General features: G+C 45.5%; 2 protein-coding genes across 2 annotated transcripts; one reads left to right on the top strand and one right to left on the bottom strand.

The window, feature by feature from the left end:
- The first annotated feature begins 6,420 nt into the window (after positions 1-6,420).
- LOC123147937 (protein trichome birefringence-like 23) lies at positions 6,421-9,878 on the top strand. Its single transcript, XM_044567268.1, has 3 exons — positions 6,421-6,883; positions 7,759-8,042; positions 8,870-9,878. The coding sequence occupies exons 1-3, from the start codon at positions 6,643-6,645 to the stop codon at positions 9,647-9,649; spliced, it is 1,305 nt and encodes a 434-aa protein (XP_044423203.1). The 5' UTR covers positions 6,421-6,642; the 3' UTR covers positions 9,650-9,878.
- Positions 9,879-12,591: 2,713 nt separating this feature from the next.
- On the bottom strand, positions 12,592-18,535 carry LOC123147936 (uncharacterized). Its single transcript, XM_044567267.1, has 2 exons — positions 17,980-18,535; positions 12,592-12,854 (listed from the first exon to the last, which is right to left on the bottom strand). The coding sequence occupies exon 1, from the start codon at positions 18,331-18,333 to the stop codon at positions 17,983-17,985; it is 351 nt and encodes a 116-aa protein (XP_044423202.1). The 5' UTR covers positions 18,334-18,535; the 3' UTR covers positions 12,592-12,854; positions 17,980-17,982.
- Between the last annotated feature and the right edge of the window lie 941 nt (positions 18,536-19,476).

The following is a 19,476-nucleotide window of genomic DNA, read 5'->3' as shown; positions in this document are numbered from 1 at the left end:
AACTCCACTGTAATCCCTCTCGGCCTTTCTTCAAGTTTATATAGTTTAAAAAAATAAGGGAGAGAGAGAGCTTAGCCAGCAGGCCTCTCTAGGCCCAATCCTCCACCCAACTGGGCCTCCCGCGCTGGCCCACCAAGGCCTCCCGCAGCCTAGCCACCGAACCCTAGCGCTCCCTCACCCGATTCCCACTCCCCTCGTTCTCTCGATCCCTCTCGTCCTCCCACACCGCCGCCACACGCACGCCCTCACACACCATGCTAGAAGGCCGCGCTCGATCCCCTTCTCTCCCTCGCGGCCTCGATCCTCTCACTCGTGCCCGATCCCTTACCTCCTCCCGTCGACCCTCTCCCTCTCGTCTCCTAGCACCGCGCATCACGCCCGATCCCTCCTCTCACTCGTGTCGTCCTACAGCCACGGGACAGCGTTGCCGTCCTACTGCAGGAACTCCTCCGCCACCCCTTGTCTCATCCACACATCGCCCGGCGACCTCCGCCACCAGTCGCGCCTTCTTCTGCGGCGTTGCCTCGCCACGGCACCGTGCCTCGCCGCCTCGGCCTCGCCAACCTCGCCAAGACCCTGCCTCTGTCTTTGGTCGCCACCAGCGAGCAACATCGTTGGAGCCACGCTCCCAGCGCCACCACGAGCGCCCGCATCCATCGTCCTCCGCGTCCAACAGGAGCCCCAGCAACAATCGCCATCGTTCTCGCCCTGTCGACCAGCCGGCTCCGCTTCCTGCATGTGACGCCTCTTGCCGAGCTCTCTGTCACCTACGTCATCTACATGCTGCTGCCCCGCTGCCTTTTTTTTATCGTTGTCAAGGTCACCGAATCCAGGGACGCAAGGCCGCCTCCAGAGATCCCTTTCGCCAAGTACCACTACGGCCAGAGACCTCGGACACGCCAAGTACCCCTTCGTTTCGACGAGACCAGCAAGTCCGAAGAACGCCAAGTTCGACGACGCTCTCCGCCCGAACGACTACCGCCGATTCGTGCCTCTCCGTCGCCGTGGGTTTCATCAAGTTCAACAGTGAACCCCGAAGCCCTCGGATTTGTCAAGTCCGAAGATGCAAGTACCACTCCGAACCATGTACGACGACCGTCGCCGAAGACCCGTGTACCGCGAACGTCAAGTTCGACTACCATCGCGTGAACCACTACTTCCACTATGAACGTGAACGACTACCGTCGCGGAACAACTACTTCCTCTACTTCCCTCGACGAACTCGAACCGTCCCGTTTGCACGCTTCGAAGGTATAACCTCGAGACGACGTCCGTGTACGAATGCTTGCGATGTTTGAGATGCTCATGTTTGCACCGTGTCCAATTTGTCACTCGTTTTCCTTGTCGCCAACTCGTGGGACACCCGGTATCCGGGAGCGCCCCACCATCTTCGGCACGCAACCACACACTTCTCCTTTGCATCGGTATCTCAATCGAGTTACCGGAACCGGAACGCTGTCGTGGCACCGTTTTCGTTATCGTTGCCATGGCACCCCTTTCCTTTCCACCACGGTGACAAATACTTCATAATGCTCTTATCAAGTCTTAATAAAAATTGCTTAAACTTGTTCATGTCATCCGCATCATGATAACAACAATTAAAATGTTTAAATTGTTGTTGCAATAAATTACTAAGGCATATGGGGATTTACCGGATTCATTATTTGTTATATTCGGCCCCATTTAAATTGTTTAGATGGTGTAGTTTTGGTATGCCTCACCTCTTGCCATGTTTAACAACATTTAATATTGTTGGGTCCCTAAACGAGAGAGAACCAAATAATTGATGTGGTGTTCCGTCAATATGCAACCCGTTGCATATTGAGCTCCACTTAACTTGTAGTTTTATTTGTGCACTTTGCCATGCCATGCATATTTAAACCGGACATGCATCATACTTGGTTATGCATCATGCCATGTTTATGTGATGGTTGATTACTATGTTGTTTGCTTCTTTTCGGTGTTGCTTCTTTGGGTTAGTTCCGATAACGTCGCATTTGTGAGGATCCATTCAACTTCGTCCGTTTGTCTTCTTCATGGACTCGTTCTTCTTCCTTGCGGGATCTCAAGCAAGATGACCATACCCTCGAAATCACTTCTATCTTTGCTTGCTTAATTGCTCACTCTTTTGCTATGCCTATGCTGCGATACCTACCACTTGCTTATCATGCCTCCCATATTGTTGAACCAAGCCTCTAACCCACCTTGCCCTAGCAAACCGTTGTTTGGCTATGTTACCGCTTTGCTCAGCCCCTCGTATAGCGTTGTTAGTTGCAGGTGAGGATTGAAGTTTGTTCCTTGTTGGAACATGGAGATGTTGTTCCTTGTTGGAACATGTTTACTTGTTGGGATATCACAATATCTCTTATTTAATTAATGCATCTATATACTTGGTAAAGGGTGGAAGGCTCGGCCTTATGCCTGGTGTTTTGTTCCACTCTTGCCGCCCTAGTTTCCGTCATATCAGTGTTATGTTCCCGGATTTTGCGTTCCTTACACGGTTGGGTTATAATGGGAACCCCTTGACAGTTTGCTTTGAATAAAACTCCTCCAGCAAGGCCCAACATTGGTTTTACCATTTGCCACCTAGCCTTTTTTCCCTTGGGTTAGGCCAGCCCAAGGGTCATCTTTATTTTAAACCCCCCGGGGCAGTGCTTGTCTAAGTGTTGGTCCAAACTAGAGCCCCTTGCAGCGCCACCTCGGGGAAACTCGAGGGCCGGTTTTAGTTGTACGGATTGCTTATCCGGTGTTGCCTTGAGAACGAGATATGTGCAGCTCCTATCAGGATGTCGGCGCATCGGGTGGTCTTGCTGGACTTGTTTTACCATTGTCGAGGATGTCTTGTAACCGAGATTCAGAGTCTGATCGGGTCTTCCCGCTAGAAGGAATATCCTTCGTTGACCGTGAGAGCTTGTGATGGGCTAAGTTGGGACACCCCTGCAGGGATTTGAACTTTCGAAAGCCGTGCCCGCGGTTATGGGTAGATGGGAATTTGTTAACGTCCGGTTGTAGAAAACCTGAAGTTGACCTTAATTAAAATGCATCAACCGCGTGTGTTACTGTGATGGTCTCTTTCCGGCGGAGTCCGGGAAGTGAACACGGTGTTGGAGTAATGTTTGACGTAGGTTGTTCTAGGATCACTTCTTGATCATAGTTGTTCGATCGTGCTTTTGCCTTCTCTTCTCGCTCTCTTTTGCGTATGTTAGCCACCATATATGCTAGTCGCTTGCTGCAGCTCCACTTCATACCTTTTACCTTACCCATAAGCTTAAATAGTCTTGATCGCGAGGGTGCGAGATTGCTGAGTCCCCGCGGCTCACAGATACTTCCAAACCAGCTTGCAGGTGCCGATGAGTCCGTGCAGATGACGCAACCAAGCTCAGGAGGAGCTCAATGAAGATCTTGTCCTTTGTGTTGTTTCGTTCTAGTTGATCAGTAGTGGAGCCCAGTTGGGGTCGATCGGGGACCTTGTCGCATTTGGGGTTCTTCTTTTATTTTGGTTCCGTAGTCAGACCCTGATGGTATTTGGATGATGTAATGTTTTATTCATGTATTTGTGTGAAGTGGCGATTGTAAGCCAACTATGTATCTCTTTCCCTTATGTATTACATGGGTTGTGTGAAGATTATCTCACTTGCGACATTGCTTTCAATGCGGTTATGCCTCTAAGTCGTGCTTCGACACGTGGGAGATATAGCCGCATCGAGGGCGTTACACAGGGTAGACGACAGCAGGGACGCAGGAGCGCTGTAGTCGAAGAGGAAGCCCATGGATGCCAGCAACACTCCTCTCCCGGTGGTCATCGGTAGACATCGGTCTTCCAGCCCCTTAGCACAACTTTAGGATCGGGCAGTTTTGTTAATAGCCACTGTTTCTATTAGTATCTCTTATGTGCTATCGTTTTTCTTTTATATGAAGTGGTGGGGCCGGGGACCATGTCCAAAACTGTTTGTTTGGAGGCCTTCGATCAAGGCTCCTACATGAAAGGTATGGGGTCAAAATCTCCTGCTTTCTCATGGGTTGTCACCTTCGATCAAATTCCAACACGACCCATAGTGTGAGATGCTAGGAATGGCGAGTGGCAGTGCTGGAACCAACCATGTGAGTGCGTCAGTCACCGCAACCTAGTCGTTATGGTCGTGCACACCCATCCCTCGCTCCTTCACCAGCCATGATCAAAGCTACAACCGATGAGCCCTGGTGCTGCAACCCACATTGGCGCTTGCTACGACCGTGAGGGCAATTGCTACTACCATTCATGGCGATGCTGCGATCCGTGATGATGATTTTCCTGCAACTGTCATCTACTTTTGCTATGATCGACGACGACAATTGCTACAAAAATTTATGGCAATGTTGCAACCCATGATGGCGACGTCGGTGTTTTGCTGCAACCGTCCTCGGCTTTTGCTATGATTGGTGGCGACAGTTGCTACAACCATTCGTAGCGATGTTACGACCCACGACGACGGTGGCGACGATTTACTGCAACCGTCGTTGGCTTTTGCTACGACCGGTGGTGACAGTTGGTACAACCATTCATAGCGATGTTGCGACCCACTACAGGAACCATGAGATTTTGCTACAACTGTCATCGGCTTTTTCTACGACAATTGCTATAACCTTTCATAGCGATGTTGCGACCCGTGATGGCAGCGACGACGATTTTGCTGCAACTATCATGGACGAGTGATGCTACAACCAAGTGTACATGGTGCTACCATGGGGAGCACTGCGAAAATGATGATGAGCTCAAGCTTCAACAGAGGATGGCAGGGGGTGCTACGACGCGGGAGCTACAAAGAGCGCTGGCGCGAGAAGGGGAGCGGGTGCTGGTTCCCTCACCGAATGGGCACACACATGAGGGTCGGGGCACAGATTATCATGTCACGGGGGGGGGGGGATTTTTTCCGGGTGTGGTGACCAACGGGGGAAGAGACAGTTGGGGATAAGGGTCATCCAACGGCTACAATAGGCCAAATCGGACGGCTCGCCAGTCCATCGATCGGGATCTGGCATTGGTCAGGCGGCGCCTAATGATGCCATGTGTGTAATGCATATTTGGCACACAATGCTGCAAATAAATGTCTGCATCTGGCTAGTTTTGTGCATGACAATGTCAATTGTGGTGCATGCGCAATAACGTGACGTTTTTGGAAGCTTCTGCGATTGTCGGGACTCCCCTCGATCATAAATACATCGGGTGGAGGGCTCTTTCCTAGCTACTCTCACACTGGATTTTGTTTTGTCGAGAGGAAAGTCCATGCTATCAAACTAGTTGCCCCTAGTAATGCCGAGTGCATTGCCTACTTGTGATGTATTTCAGGATTTTCGGACTCCTAGTTTCCTATATTTTCTCTAACATTGTCTTGTCTAGGACCCTCGTTCCACTAGCAGTAGTACAGTGTAAGGAGTTCAGTAAGATCACATCGCTAGTGGACCCCTTTTCACTAGTAGTTCAAGGGTATCATAATCAATGACTTGCTTGTCGAGTGTGAAAGCCGACAAAATAAACAAAAAACTTGTCAAGTGCGATATGTAGCCACACAATCCCGATTCTAGGATTTCAGGACTCCCAATCCCTTATAGTTTCTCTGTATTGTTTCAAAATTGTTTGCCAGGCTTTATTGGCTTTCATCTATCTCTAGTCTCAAGTGTCCTACCACGATCTTATATCTCTATTTTATGAGTAATGCATATTTGGCACACAAATACCATGGTACAACTAAATAGTGTCGCAAATCACACATCTGCATCTGGCTAGTTTTGTGCATGGTAGTGTCAATTGTAGTACATACTCCATATCCGTGATGTTTTTGGTGCCTTCTGCGATTGTCAGGACTTTCCTCGGTCATAAAACGTTTGGTCGAGGGCTCTTCCCAGCTACTCTCAAATTTGATTTTGTTTTGTCACGAGAAAAAGTATGCGCTATCAATCTAGTTGTCCCTAGTGGTTGAGAGCATGGCCTCCTCTTGGTGTATTCCATGATATTCGGACTCCTCGTTTCTCGTAGTTTTTCTATCATTGTCTTGCCCAGGCCCCACTTCCACTACTAGTGCGTAAGGACTTTAGTATCATTGTCGCCAAGCGTGAGAGCGACAAAAGAAAAGAAAAAGAAAAGAAAATAAAGCTTGTCAAGTACTACCTCCGTCTCAAAATGTAAGACGTCTTTGTAGGCTAGGCCACAATTCCAACACTTGTTCGCATGCTTATTGTTTTTCTTTCCTAATGAAAGAACAAGCGCCGGATAGAAAGGAAAACAAATCACATAGACACAAGTGGAAAGCAAATAAAACACCAAAAGGGAGCCTCCACAAACGACCATCTTTCAGCGAAAACCTGAGGTGGTTCGTGCAAATTGCAAGATCACCGGTCCAACGCCGACAGTCACCTGATGACCCGAGCACCACGGCGTCATTTCCCCCCACCCATCCGCGTATATATTTTCGCCCGTCGTCTCCCCGGAGGGCCGCGGATACACAGCGGTAACACACCCGCCCGCCGCGATTCACCGTGGCATCAAGATCGGCTCAGCAGCTCCTGCCCTACCCAGCACCCACCAACCACCGGCGCAGCACCACTCCACTTCACTGCGCGAGCGCGCGTGCCGAGTGTCGGCGGCGTTCGGAAGAATTCGAGGGCATGGGGATGGAGTACGAGCCGGCACCGGCGCAGAAGAAGCCGGCGGCGGGCGGGCGGGCGGCCCTGAAGCTGCTGCTGGCCCTGCTCCTCGTCGGCCTCGCGATGCGGCTGCTCGCGGACCGCTGCGCCTCCCGCCTCCTGCCGCCCCCCGCCCCGAAGGAGGAGGCCGCGGAGCTCGCCGTGACGGCGCCGCCGGCGCAGGAGGCCGACGGCGGGGACGGGGTGCCCGTAACTCCCAACGGTGAGCTGGTTCTTGGCGTGTTCTTCGTTCGTAGCCATTTTCTACTTTCCGTTTCTGCCCCCCTCGGAAAAATACCTCCCGTTTCTGTTTTGCTCTTCACTACCGACAGATAGATGGGTGGAATGGACAGCGGCAGCCTTTACTGGAGAATTAACATTGCTTCCAGTACAATTAATTCCGGGTTTAGCATGTAGTGACCGCAATTTATACTCGGACTTGCAGCATAATAAAAGGGTGTGCCTTTTGTTCGTTGCTGAAAATCAGCAGTTGATTGGAAGCTGGATAATGGGGGGATATTTGCATACATATATTTTTTTTATGTGGGAGAAGATTTGCCTTTTCCAGTGAGGGATGATTTGAACCTCCAATGTGATAGTATATGATTCACATATGATCGACTTCTTGGTTAACAAAAAGGAAAACAATGCATGAGAAAGAAAAACAGTAAAATTTACTCGGGTGAAATGATCTAACTTTCCAAGCTCAGAAAGTTCTGCAGTGTGGTTATCAGGTTCAGAAATCTCAACTTAAAATAGTGCAGTTTATTGCTACGTGGGGGGCGTGTGGATCTCGTCTCGTTCCATGAGCTTATTATTTTGTTCTGTGTTTTGACCCCAGATGCATGTTTGCTACAGTATCGCTTGATCTCCGCCATGTGGCACCTGCATTAATTTTTTGGGGGGAAGTGAAAGAAGATTGTGATTCATTCGTTCATTGATCCCTATCATTAGTTTAAGTGAAACAAACGATGCGATTGGACTAATATGGATCCTCTGTGAACTGTCGGCGTTGCCTTCAGAACAGTGTGTCAGTGGTACCAAAGGGTACTACCAGTGACTTGATTGGTAATGGTGTTCTCTTTTGTTCCTTCACAGGTGCAGGGAGGTGTGATCTGTTCCATGGGGAATGGGTCCATGATTCCACTGGCCCAGCTTACACCAATGCAACCTGCCGGTTCATCGAGACTCCACAGAACTGTATGTCGAATGGAAGGCCTGACGATGGTTATCTTTACTGGAAATGGAAGCCGTATGGCTGTGACGTGCCGCGGTTTGAGAGCAAGACGTTCTTGGAGGACATGAGGGGCAAACACTGGGCACTAGTCGGCGATTCGATCCTCCGCAACCATGTCCAATCGTTGCTCTGCCTTCTTTCCAAGGTAATTCCATGAGATTTTCTTAAGGGTGTTGCGTGATTAATTCTTCGTATTGTGCACATTTAGTATGAAGAAAGGATTGCCATCTTGCATATTACCTCTGTTTGGAAATAAGTGACGCTGTTTTAGTTCAAATTTGAACTAAAACATCGTCACTTATTTCTGAACGGAGGGGGTACTAATATGAACATTTTAATTTAATATAATTGCGCGTGTTTATTTTAGTCATTGTTTCTGCTTTAGTAGTATGTGTAACTAACGGTATCAAGCTTTAGAGAACTTGAGAAGGATATAAAATGCCCAAGAATGATGTGTTTATTTTGTCGTCGTTAATAAGATGGAATACTTTGTTCTTCCGTTACCATCAGTTAGGAAGGGGCATGAGGCGACATATTAGCATACTACCCTCGCAAAAAAAAAAAACTAAAGGTTCTTAGAGGTGGCATTTTTTGCTGCAGCTTTGACAGGCCTTGCGCATTGTGAATTTATCGCCTTTTGATCGGACATTTGACCTTGTTTCTTTAATTGTGTCTGTTCTTATACTTGATGAAGATCCATGGATAATTCTGGAGAATCTTTGATGAAACATGTTCTTGTTAAGGATGATGGATCAGCTATCGATGTGTCGTTTTAATACCTAGCAAGAACTACAGTTTCTAAAATCCATCATGCCATCTCCCACATTCAGATTTGTGTGGTACAATACTCTGTCTGGGGATGCTATCAGTCGTGCTTGGCTGAATTTTGTAACAACATAACAGGATTTATCAGAAGCCAAAAATCTTTCAGCAAGTAGATTGTAGATAAACAATTCTGTTACGTTTCTTCAGGTTGAAGATCCTACAGAGGTGTACCACGACAAAACCTACCAGTCCAGGCGATGGCACTTCCCGTCGCACAACTTCACGCTGTCCCTGGTGTGGGCGCCGTTCCTCGTCAAGGCGGAGATATTCGAGGACGAGAACGGGGTCTCGTCGGCGGAGCCGCGGCTGACCTTCGACGTCCTGGACGCGACCTGGGTGAGCCAGTGGGCCAGCTTCGACTACGTGATCATCTCGACGGGGCAGTGGTTCTTCAAGAAGGCGGTGTACCTGGAGCATGGGGCGGTGATCGGCTGCCACTTCTGCCAGGACAAGAGCCTGAAGGAGGTGAGCATCGACTACTCCTTCCGCAGGGGGCTCCGGGAGGCCTTCCGGTTCATCACGGCGTCGCCGCACCGGCCGGTGGTGTTCTACCGGACGTGGTCGCCGTCGCACTTCGAGGGCGGCGAGTGGTTCAGCGGCGGGCGGTGCGACCGGAAGGCGCCGTTCAAGCCGCGGGAGGCCGGCGACCGCGCGCTGGACAACCTCATGTGGCGGGTGGAGCGCGCCGAGTTCGCCAAGGCCGCCGCGGACGACGGCGGGGCGGGGCGCCTGAGGCTGCTGGACACGTACGAGATGTCGCTGCAGCGGCCCGACGCGCACGCCGGGCCGTACCGGACGTACCAGCCGTTCGCCAAGGGCGGCGGCGCCGCCGCCGGCAAGGTGCAGAACGACTGCCTGCACTGGTGCCTGCCCGGGCCGATCGAGGCGTGGAACGACATCATCATGCGGATACTGGCCGAGGACTGACCTCGCCGGCGGGTTTTTTGACGTGCCGCGGGATTGGAGGGGGGCTTGAGTGATGTTGTTACCAGGGGTACGTTGTGGCTTGTGAAACTGCATGTGTTGTCAGTCACCGGTTACGGCACGAGTGCGCCTGGTTTGTGCTTGGACTTCAAAATGCCGGCCTTTCTATGGACATTTTGTGGCAAGCATACATACTAGAATAATGACGCAAGAAAGAAAATCTTAGAGCATCTCTAACAGACTCCTTAAATCGCCGACCCATATCGCCCATTTACAGTTTACAGAAAACGCATTTTGCGAGCTCGCGCGGGCTGCGGCCGAGCAGACCTCACATGGCGGAACCGTAAATATGTTTTGCGGTTCCGCTATGTGGGGTCTGTTCGACCGTAGCCCAGGCGAACCCATAAAACGCGTGGTTTTTCAGAATTTGACACACATCTCGCATACGATAGTAATATGAATTCAAATAACATAAAATGTGAATATTATGAATCCAAATTGCAATGATTATTCAAGTCACCGAATTAAACTAATAATTCAATACAACAATTAGTCCGAATACAACAATGACACCGATCACACATGAATTAAATGAAATGAATGTAAGGCCTTTGCCAATGGTGCTCAATGCCTTTGGCCATGCCTCTGCCAATGATGCTCAATGAGATCCTTCTGGAGCTGATGGTGGGTGTTTGCATTTTTAATCTGCCGGTATGTCTGAAGGAATGCTTGTATGCGGTCAGGGTCTCTGGCTGGCTTCACATGGCTACCGACATTGTCATAAAAGAACTCCAAGTTCAAGTCCCCCTCATCTTCGAAGATCATGTTGTGAAGAATCACACAACATGTCATGATGTTGCTCAGGGTTTTCTTGTCCCAAAAAACGAGCAGGACCACGACAATGGCAAATCTAGATTGCAAAACCCCGAAGGCTCTTTCTATATCTTTTCGGGCAGCCTCTTGCACCTTTGCAAATTCAATATGCTTTCTAGTTTTGGGCTTTTCGATGCTCTTCACAAATGTACACCAAGAAGGATAAATACCATCTCCTAAATAGTACCCTTTTGTGTACTCATGCTCATTCACAGTGAAGTTGCAAGCTGGAGCATCATCACTAGCAAGTCTAGCAAACAAATGAGACCGTTGCAACACATTGATATCACTGAGAGTACCCAGCATACCAAAAAAACAATGACAAATTCATAAATCCTCGGATGCTACGGCCTTTAGCATAATTGTTGCATCGTGAGACTTGTCACAATACTGCCCGTGCCATGCCTTCGGGCAGTTTTTCCAAGTCCAATGCATGCAATCAACGCTTCCTAGAATGTTAAGCCAACCTCGCTTCTCATGCTGCCATAAATTTTATTGTGTCTTTCTTGTTGGGTGCGCGAAGATAGATAGGACCGAAGAAACGGATCATCACTTTGGCAAACCTACGCACTAACTCAATTGTAGTATCTTCACAATTGCGAAGATACTCGTCGGCATAGTCAGTCGGAATACGATATGCAATCACGCGCATAGCTGCGGAGATTTTTTGGTAGGCGCTAAAACCCAACAAGCCCGCGGTGTTTCTCCTTTGATTGAAAAATCGGCAATTGGCCTCGCAAGCTTGCACAATTTTTACGAAGAGTGATCGGTACATTTGATACCTTCTCCGAAAGAGGTGCGGCGGATAGGTTGGACTATTCGCGAAGTAGTCTTGCATCAACATCATATTCCCGAGATGGCAGTTGCGAGAGATGCAAAGACGGCCGACGGTCGAACCTCGTCGTCTCTTGCGGTTTCGATCCTCCACCTCCTTCACGGCTAGGACCGCCACGACCATCTGCTGACGACGGCGCTCGAGCATTCCATGTCCGAGTCATCGGACGAGGACGAATCCTCAAGCAAAAATTGCTTGCACCGCCTCAAAACCATCTACAAAGAAACCGCATTGACGCTCGCATCAACGAAATTTCTGCGACCGAGCTACAAGGGAAAGGAAAGAGGCTCACCGGGGCCGCGACGACCGGTGGCGGCTCGGTGAATCCGGGGCTGGAGCCGACCGGTGGCAGCTTGACGAATCCAGGGCGGGTGGCGGCTCGAAGCGGTCGATCCGGGACGGCGACGACGTCGCAGTGGCTCCGCTGGTCGGATTCGGGGCGGGCGGCGCGATTCCGCTGGCGGGAATGGTCAGAATCACAGGCGGCGGGTGGCTGCGGGAGGGGATGCGGGGAGCGGGCACGCTGAAATGTTCCTCCCGCTAACCGCTTTCACAGAATACAGGGCACCCTCGGGGCAGAGGGGGGCTATGTTTTCTCGAGTCGAAGGGAAGAGTTTACCACGCCCCTTAAAAAAATTACGGGTCAGACGCTTTTACAGTTAGGGGCATTTTAAAGGGGTGTACTAGAGAGATGCTTTTACACCCGAGTTACCTCTAGCCTTGTCCTCTTACCTAGAGATGCTCTTACACCTGAGTTACCTCTAGCCTTGTCCTCTTAACTGAGTTTGTCGGGTTGGCAAGGAGTTTCTCTCAGTTTTTTGTTGATAAAAGGGGTTCTTTATCCCGGTTACATTAGGGAAACCATGGGAATCCTTCCACAGAAAACAGACACCAGAAGAACAGATATAACAAGAAAACAGGTGAGCTGATGGAGAAACAGAGATACTGCCGACGTCGAGGGGCTTGCAGCATGCTCCTCGACCATCATGGGGCCGAAGATTCTTCTGCCCACCGGCGCGGCGGCGCCCATCCACGCTCTCTACTATACAGCTTCTGTCTAGAGTATGAATATACTCCAGTTAATTTTACTAGCTTCATATCAGCACAGTTTTGTGGCAAGTTGGATGATAACTGTAGCAATTTTCTTGTTTTACCAGCAGATCCATCGCTTATGCACAGATGCATTGCTTAGAAAAAATCCCATAAGCCTAATGAACAGTACGTTCACCAAATCATATATCATGCGCTCCACGTATTATTATTTTTAACTCAAAACACACATATATGTACAACATATGAAAATTCCCAGAGAAATAAAACTTTGAAAAAGAACTCTTCTATTGCATGAAATCATCCACATCTCATCATATTTACATGATACTCCTGAGCTTGGAGTACGAAACGCACCATTATTTTGCAGACTTGATCAAAATATACTACAGCGTATGAGCACATAGCTTGTCAGTTTGGAACACGCAGAATTTCTTTTCCAGCTATCTTCTGCACAAATGGGAAAAAAGTATTGGCAGTAAAAAGAACTTTATCAATGAGATGTCAATAGAACGAAATTTATAGAATTTCAATGAGCATGCAATACAAAAATTACAGTATATGTGACAAAATGCAAAAGATAAATACATTTTTAATCATGCTTCGGACCAATTTTGACCATCCTACACAGGTCCACACACATCCATAGGGAAAAAAAACATAGCCGTGTGAAGACATCAGTTCAATATCTACATAGGAAAAAAAATAGCCGTGTGAAGACATCAGTTCAATATCTACATAGGAAAAAAAAATAGCCGTGTGAAGACATCAGTTCAATATCTACATACTCTTGCTGTCTACAGACTACAGATATAGCTAGTTTCCTTTTTTATCTTAATAAGCTCAAGCAGTCTATGTTAGAAAAAATATATCTAAATTAAATAATTCCCACTGCTTTCACATGTTATAGCAGAGTCTTTTTCGCTTTGGCATAATTTATTTGGTTAATTCCTTGGCTAATATAGTGTTACCTCTTGCAGAAAAACCTTGGTATGAGAGCTCAGAGCAAGGAGCTCAGTTTTTGAATTTACTTTGGTTATTACTTACTTACTACTGAAATATATTTTTGCAGTTAACCATATGCCTCACTTTTGGTGTGAAGTCTGTATAATTGTAAGTAACTTATTCTAGTGTCTAATGTATGTGCTCATTTAGTGCTAAATTTTCAGTTATATAGAGTTTCCATGTCCATTGATAAAAGACTGATTTCAAAATAGTACAGACAGTTAGTTCAATAAGTAGCATAAGCAAACAGTACAAAATAACTTCACTAACAAATTGATTCTCATCTACCAAGAAAACCTAGTTGGTTGTTTTCCACTCCCTCCGTTTCTTTATGCAAGACATCATGCATCACAAGATTCAAGTTTGACCAACAATTAGATCAATAAAATGTGGGTTATATGACAAAGAGATAATACCATTGGAAAACGCTTTTGAGTACGAACCCAATGATATCATTTTCTTTGTCAAATAAATGACATTTCATTAATCTAATTGTCAGCCAAACTTGAATCATGAAATGCTAAATATCTCACAGAAAGAAAACCGAGTGAGTGTATCTTTGCGTTCTATATTACTAAACACTTTTGAGTACGAACCCAAGGATATCATTTCTTTGACAAATAAACAACATTTCATTAATCTAATTATCAGCCAAACTTAAATCCTGAAATACAGATGTCTCAAAATCAAACAGAGTGTGTTTTTCACTTAGTATTCAAATGTATCGAAGCTTGTTATACCATGGTGTATCTCTATGTTCCTAAGCATTAGAATAATACTAACTACACAAAGTATCATCTTTCATCTTCAGATTTAATGACAATCTGGAAAGATGAGAGATAATATTTTGTGATGTTAGCCATGCATAAACTCTCAAGGAAGAGAACAAAAAGTGATGTGCTAGTCTTCACCTCTATTGTAGACAATCTAGTCTCCTTTGCCAGACAATCTACTCTATCTGATAGTTTTGTGAAGTTATTAGAATTCACTATTAGTTGAATATGCATCTTTGGCCATAAGTCTCACCTAGAATAAACATCTCACATCTTACTGAATTATTTTCTCATTAACACATTACATGTACTAAAATGTTTTGATATTTCATCTTGGACTTGCCTATGAGATGCATCTTTGCACAAACTTTTGATAGTATGGATAGTTGTGAGAATAACAGGAAAGCTAAGGTACGCTATGTTATTTTCTTTAATGAATATATTGTGCAGACCTGGCTTTAACCAGATAAAATCTAGTACAGCAGTTAGGAAGAGAACCTAAAATAAGAATTGAAGAAAGGCTAACAACAAGGTATTCCTTCTCATTTTTCCAAGAAAAAAGTGCTTCGGAAAGATGAGGTAGATAGTACTTTGTGTACTTAGTGATACACTAAGAGCAACTCTAGCAGATACTGTAAAAGAGGCATACTGTAAAAATAACTGCTGTTTTTAGGTTTTGAGGCAAAAAAAAGACCAGAACAGATACCATAAACAAGGGCGTGCTGTAACTTTTTTTGCAGTATACTGTAAAATGAGCTGCCTGAACATCATATATGCAGTTCCTATGACAAAATTTACAGCATACTGTATCCAGAAAAATTCTGGCACTGCCGCCGCCTCCGGCTCATGATTCCGGCCGTCCCACTGCTTTCATATGTTATAGCAAAGACTTTTTCGCTTTGGCATAATTTATTTGGTTAATTCCTTGGCTAATATAGTGTTACCTCTTGCAGAAAAAACAGGGCAACTAGGTATGAGAGCACGGAGCAAGGAGCTACCTTTTTAATTTACTTGGTTACTAACTCACTACTGAAATATTTTTGCAGCTAACCACATGCCTCGCTTTTAATGTTTTGTCTGTATAATTGTAAACGTAGTATGTTAAATAACTTATTCTACTTTCTGCTCCTTTAGTGTTAAACTTCCACAGTTATAGAGTTTCTACATGTCAGTTGATAAAATGACTGATTTCAAAATAGTGTGGACAGTTAGTTCGATAAGTAGCATCTCATCTACCTGGCTTCAAGTTAATAAACAAAGTAATGTCTTAAATATATGTTTTATCTTGTTACCTCAATTAAACATTTAGAGCAATGAATTAATATTTCTTATTCATAACAAACAAAAGAAACTATCAGGATAGGATTTGCTCTTGGGCAGCAAACCTAGTTGGTTGTTTTCCACTCCGTTCGTTTCTTTATGCAAGACGTCATGCATCACAAGATTCAAGTTTGACCAACAATTAGATCGATAAAATGTGGGTTATATGACAAAGAGATAATACCATTGGAAAACGCTTTTGAGTACGAACCCAATGATATCAATTTCTTTGTCAAATAATCGACATTTCATTAATCTAATTGTCAGCCAAACTTGAATCGTGAAATGCTAAATATCTCGCAAAAAGAAAACCGAGTGGATGTTATTCACTTGATATACAAATCACAAATGTATCTCGTAGCATGTTATACCATGGTGTATCTTTGTGTTCTTACGCATTAGTATCTTACTAACCACACAAAGTATCATCTCTCGCCTTCAGATTTAATGACCATTTGGAAATATGAGACATAATATTTTGTGATGTTAACCATGAATAAACTCTTAATTTTTGTTTGTAAGGAACAAGAAAAATATTGTGATTTGTTTTGAAAAACAACCAAACTAGTTTGTTATTTTTCACTCGCTCCATTTCTGTATGCAGACGCCATGCATCACAAGATTTAAGTTTGACCAACAATTAAATCAATACACATAACTTACATGACGAAAAGGTAATATCATTGGAAAACACTTAAGAAAATGAACCAATGATATCATTTCTTTGTCAAGTAAAAAGTATTTCATTAATATAATTGGCAGCCAAACTTCAACCCTGAAATACTTGACATCTCACAAAATCAAACAGGAACAGGGAGTGTTTTACACATAGTATTCAAATGTATCTCAAAGCTTGGCATACCATGTGTATCTCTGTGTTCTTAAGCATTAGTATAATACTAACTACAAAGTATCATCTCCCGTCTTCAGATTTAATGACAATCTGGAAAGATGAGATAATATTTTGTGATGTTAGCCATGCATAAACTCTTAAGGAAGAAAACAAAAAGAAGTGAAGTGCTAGTGTGCACTTTTGTTGTCCTTTTTTTACGCATCACATAGTTTCACGTAAACTGAAATGTTAACTACTACCTTTCATGTGCTAGACAATCTAGTCAATCTGATAGTTTTGTGAAGTTATTAGAATTCACTATTACTTGAAATTGCATCTAAATCTCACATCTTACTGAATTATTTTCTCATTCACACATTACACGTACTGAAATGTTTTGATATTTCATACTGGACTTGCCTATGGGATGCCTATTTGCACAAATTTTTTATAGTATGGATAGTTGTGAGAATAACAGGAAAGCTAGGGTACACAGTGCACTCTGTACTATGTTGTTCTCTTTCTAAAGAATTGAAGCAAGGCTAACAACAAGTATTCTTTCATTTTTCCAAGAAAAATGTGCTTCAGAAGATGAGAGATAGATAGTACTTTGTGTACTTAGTGATACACCAATGCTCAAGAACAGAGAAAAACACCATGGTCTAACAAAGCTACATTATAAACCAAAATATGTACTGAAAATAATAAGAATCTAGGTAAAATCTTAACTAACCAAGAGGTCACATTAAACAATATATCACCATTGCTTTGGCTATACTAACCACTCCAAACCTCAAGACACAACTCAAGATTCAATTACAGCACCTCCCCTTCGAAGCTTTCAGATGCTCAAATTAACTGGAAGTTGAAATATTTTTTTCATTTAACACTCAAAATAATTAAGTTCAAGAATACAAGTTCATGGTTGAACACAAGGTACTGGCAGCTAAACGTTCCCAATGGACTTATCAAACAACTGCTGATGTGTGACATTCCAATCATCAACAACTCAATACATTGAAACAAATATTTACAATTAAATTAGCAGATTTAACTAACTATTTCATTTAAGATCACACTTACATGCTTCCTCTATCAGATATCCATTTCACCGCCTGAATTATTTGCTCAAAATATTAAATAAATAATAAATGTCTGAATAATGAGTTGTTTCTTTATGTTTCATCTAAAGGAAGGAATTTTAATATGACATAATTTTCGGATTTTCTGCCAGACGAAAGCACAACCTTATGCAATGCATAACTGCATGACTCAAGGAGGCATCAAGTACTTGAGCAGCAGGCCTACACTCTTTGCCTACCCATGTAAGCTCATTAAAATTTGGTTGAGAACAGGGATCATAATCTCTACAGAAACATAATTATTTGTAAACAAAATACTTAAGTTTCTGCAACAAGGATTTTTAAGTTGAACTACTAGGTAGGAACTAGAACCCTACACTTCCCTTCTACGGTTTTACACAACCAAACACCCAAACCCTGCATAAATTTTGCCCTTTACCAGTTCAATCATGATGTCTCATTCCAGCGTCAACTTTGCATTTACAATATCTACCAACAGTTAAGAGCTTGAACTCTTCTTTAAGAGAATCGAGCGGTCAATCAGAAGTAGCGTGAGATCTCACCAGTCACTTTTTCTCCTCGGCCGCGTTGGCATCGTTGGGGGAATGGGATTCGGCGCGGGAGGGAAGGGGGTTGGAACCCTTGACGAGCCAGCCCAGGGCGAAGAAGGCGCCGCCAGCGAGGATGGCGGTGCCCCAGGCTTGGGAGTACCACCGGCTGTACTGGCGCACCGCGAACCGCCACTGGTCCCGCAGCGTAGCCGCGTCGGGCAGCGCCGCGTCCGGAGGGTTAGGGTACCCGCCGCCCGCCGCGCCTCTGCCCGGCCCACGGATGCGGGGGACTCCCTCAGGCGCCGGTGGTTGCGGCGGCGGAGGAGGAGATGGCGACGGCGCGACGGGCTTCTCTTGGCTCGCCATTCCAAGAGGGATCTGTGTGTGCTTTAGGGGCCCGAGGATTGGGTGAGGCGGCCGGCGGCGAAGGTCGGCTTGTGCGACGGTGGCGGGCGAAGCGGCGGTCGAGATCGTAGCCAGGAAATGAACGGGCGTGGCGGCGACCCCCGAGTTCCGGCTAGAGAGGGGAGGGCCGGAAGAGGAAGAGTGGTAGCAGAGGAACCGCCGGGGAGAGTGTGTGAGGGGGATCACGGGAATTTATGCTTTCCTTGCCGCGATGGGATTTTGGTGGGCCAGGCTTCCGTGCCGCGATGGGCTACAAGGCTTCGATCCAGCACGGTGCGATCAAAGGCCCGCCGTTGCTCTCCTCGGTTATGGAAGGAATAGAAGTGTTATCTCTTTTTTTCTTGTCTAAAAAAAATATATTTTTTCTCACAAAAGAAAAGAAGTGTTATTCCTTGGCCTTATCAAAAGGACCGGCAATGATGCTAGCACCAATATTTGACAGGATAATTGGCTACCTATTTGTGCGCGGTCTAGGTTACTCAAAAAAATAAATTGTGTGCGGGTTTTTTTCTTTATTAGTAGCCAATTCAATTGATCCGGTGACCTGATCGTGGGACACGCAGATGCACGCAGAATATCTCATTACTCCCAATGTTGGTGTTGTTTTTAATATTTCTCCTAGCTCGCGAATATAGGAGGATTTCTGGGCATGGCATTATGACGAACGTGTCATCTTTTCATTAACAGATACTAGAGAATCTGGAGATTGCTACCACCCATCATTCGAACTCTCATACTACTCCAGCTTCTCACCACAAAGAATGTAAATGGGTACCTCCTATAGGTGAGGCAGCAAAATTAAATGTTGACGGGGGACTAACTCGAAGGTGTGAGACTGTCTTATGCAGGGACAATACAAGTTGTTATTTGAGACCTTCTGCTATTTTGTTCGATGGCCTTGTTGATCCATCATCCTTAGAGGTGTGTGCATGCAATGAGGGATTGGCCTTAGCTCAAGACCTCAATATCCAGCGTTTGGTTATCGCATCAGACTGCCTTGAAGTCATTACAAGTATATATCAAGAAGGGTGCAGCTTCTGCGTATGCTTTGGTGCTCAGTGAGATTAAGCATAGGAGTAATGAGTTTGCTAATGTAAGTTTTTG

The sequence above is a fragment of the Triticum aestivum genome, chromosome 7A (genome assembly GCF_018294505.1).
Source record: "Triticum aestivum cultivar Chinese Spring chromosome 7A, IWGSC CS RefSeq v2.1, whole genome shotgun sequence".
Classification (NCBI taxonomy): Eukaryota; Viridiplantae; Streptophyta; class Magnoliopsida; order Poales; family Poaceae; genus Triticum; species Triticum aestivum.
The sequence above is the reverse complement of the archived record's forward strand: the minus strand, read 5'-3'. Positions and strand labels throughout refer to the sequence as shown.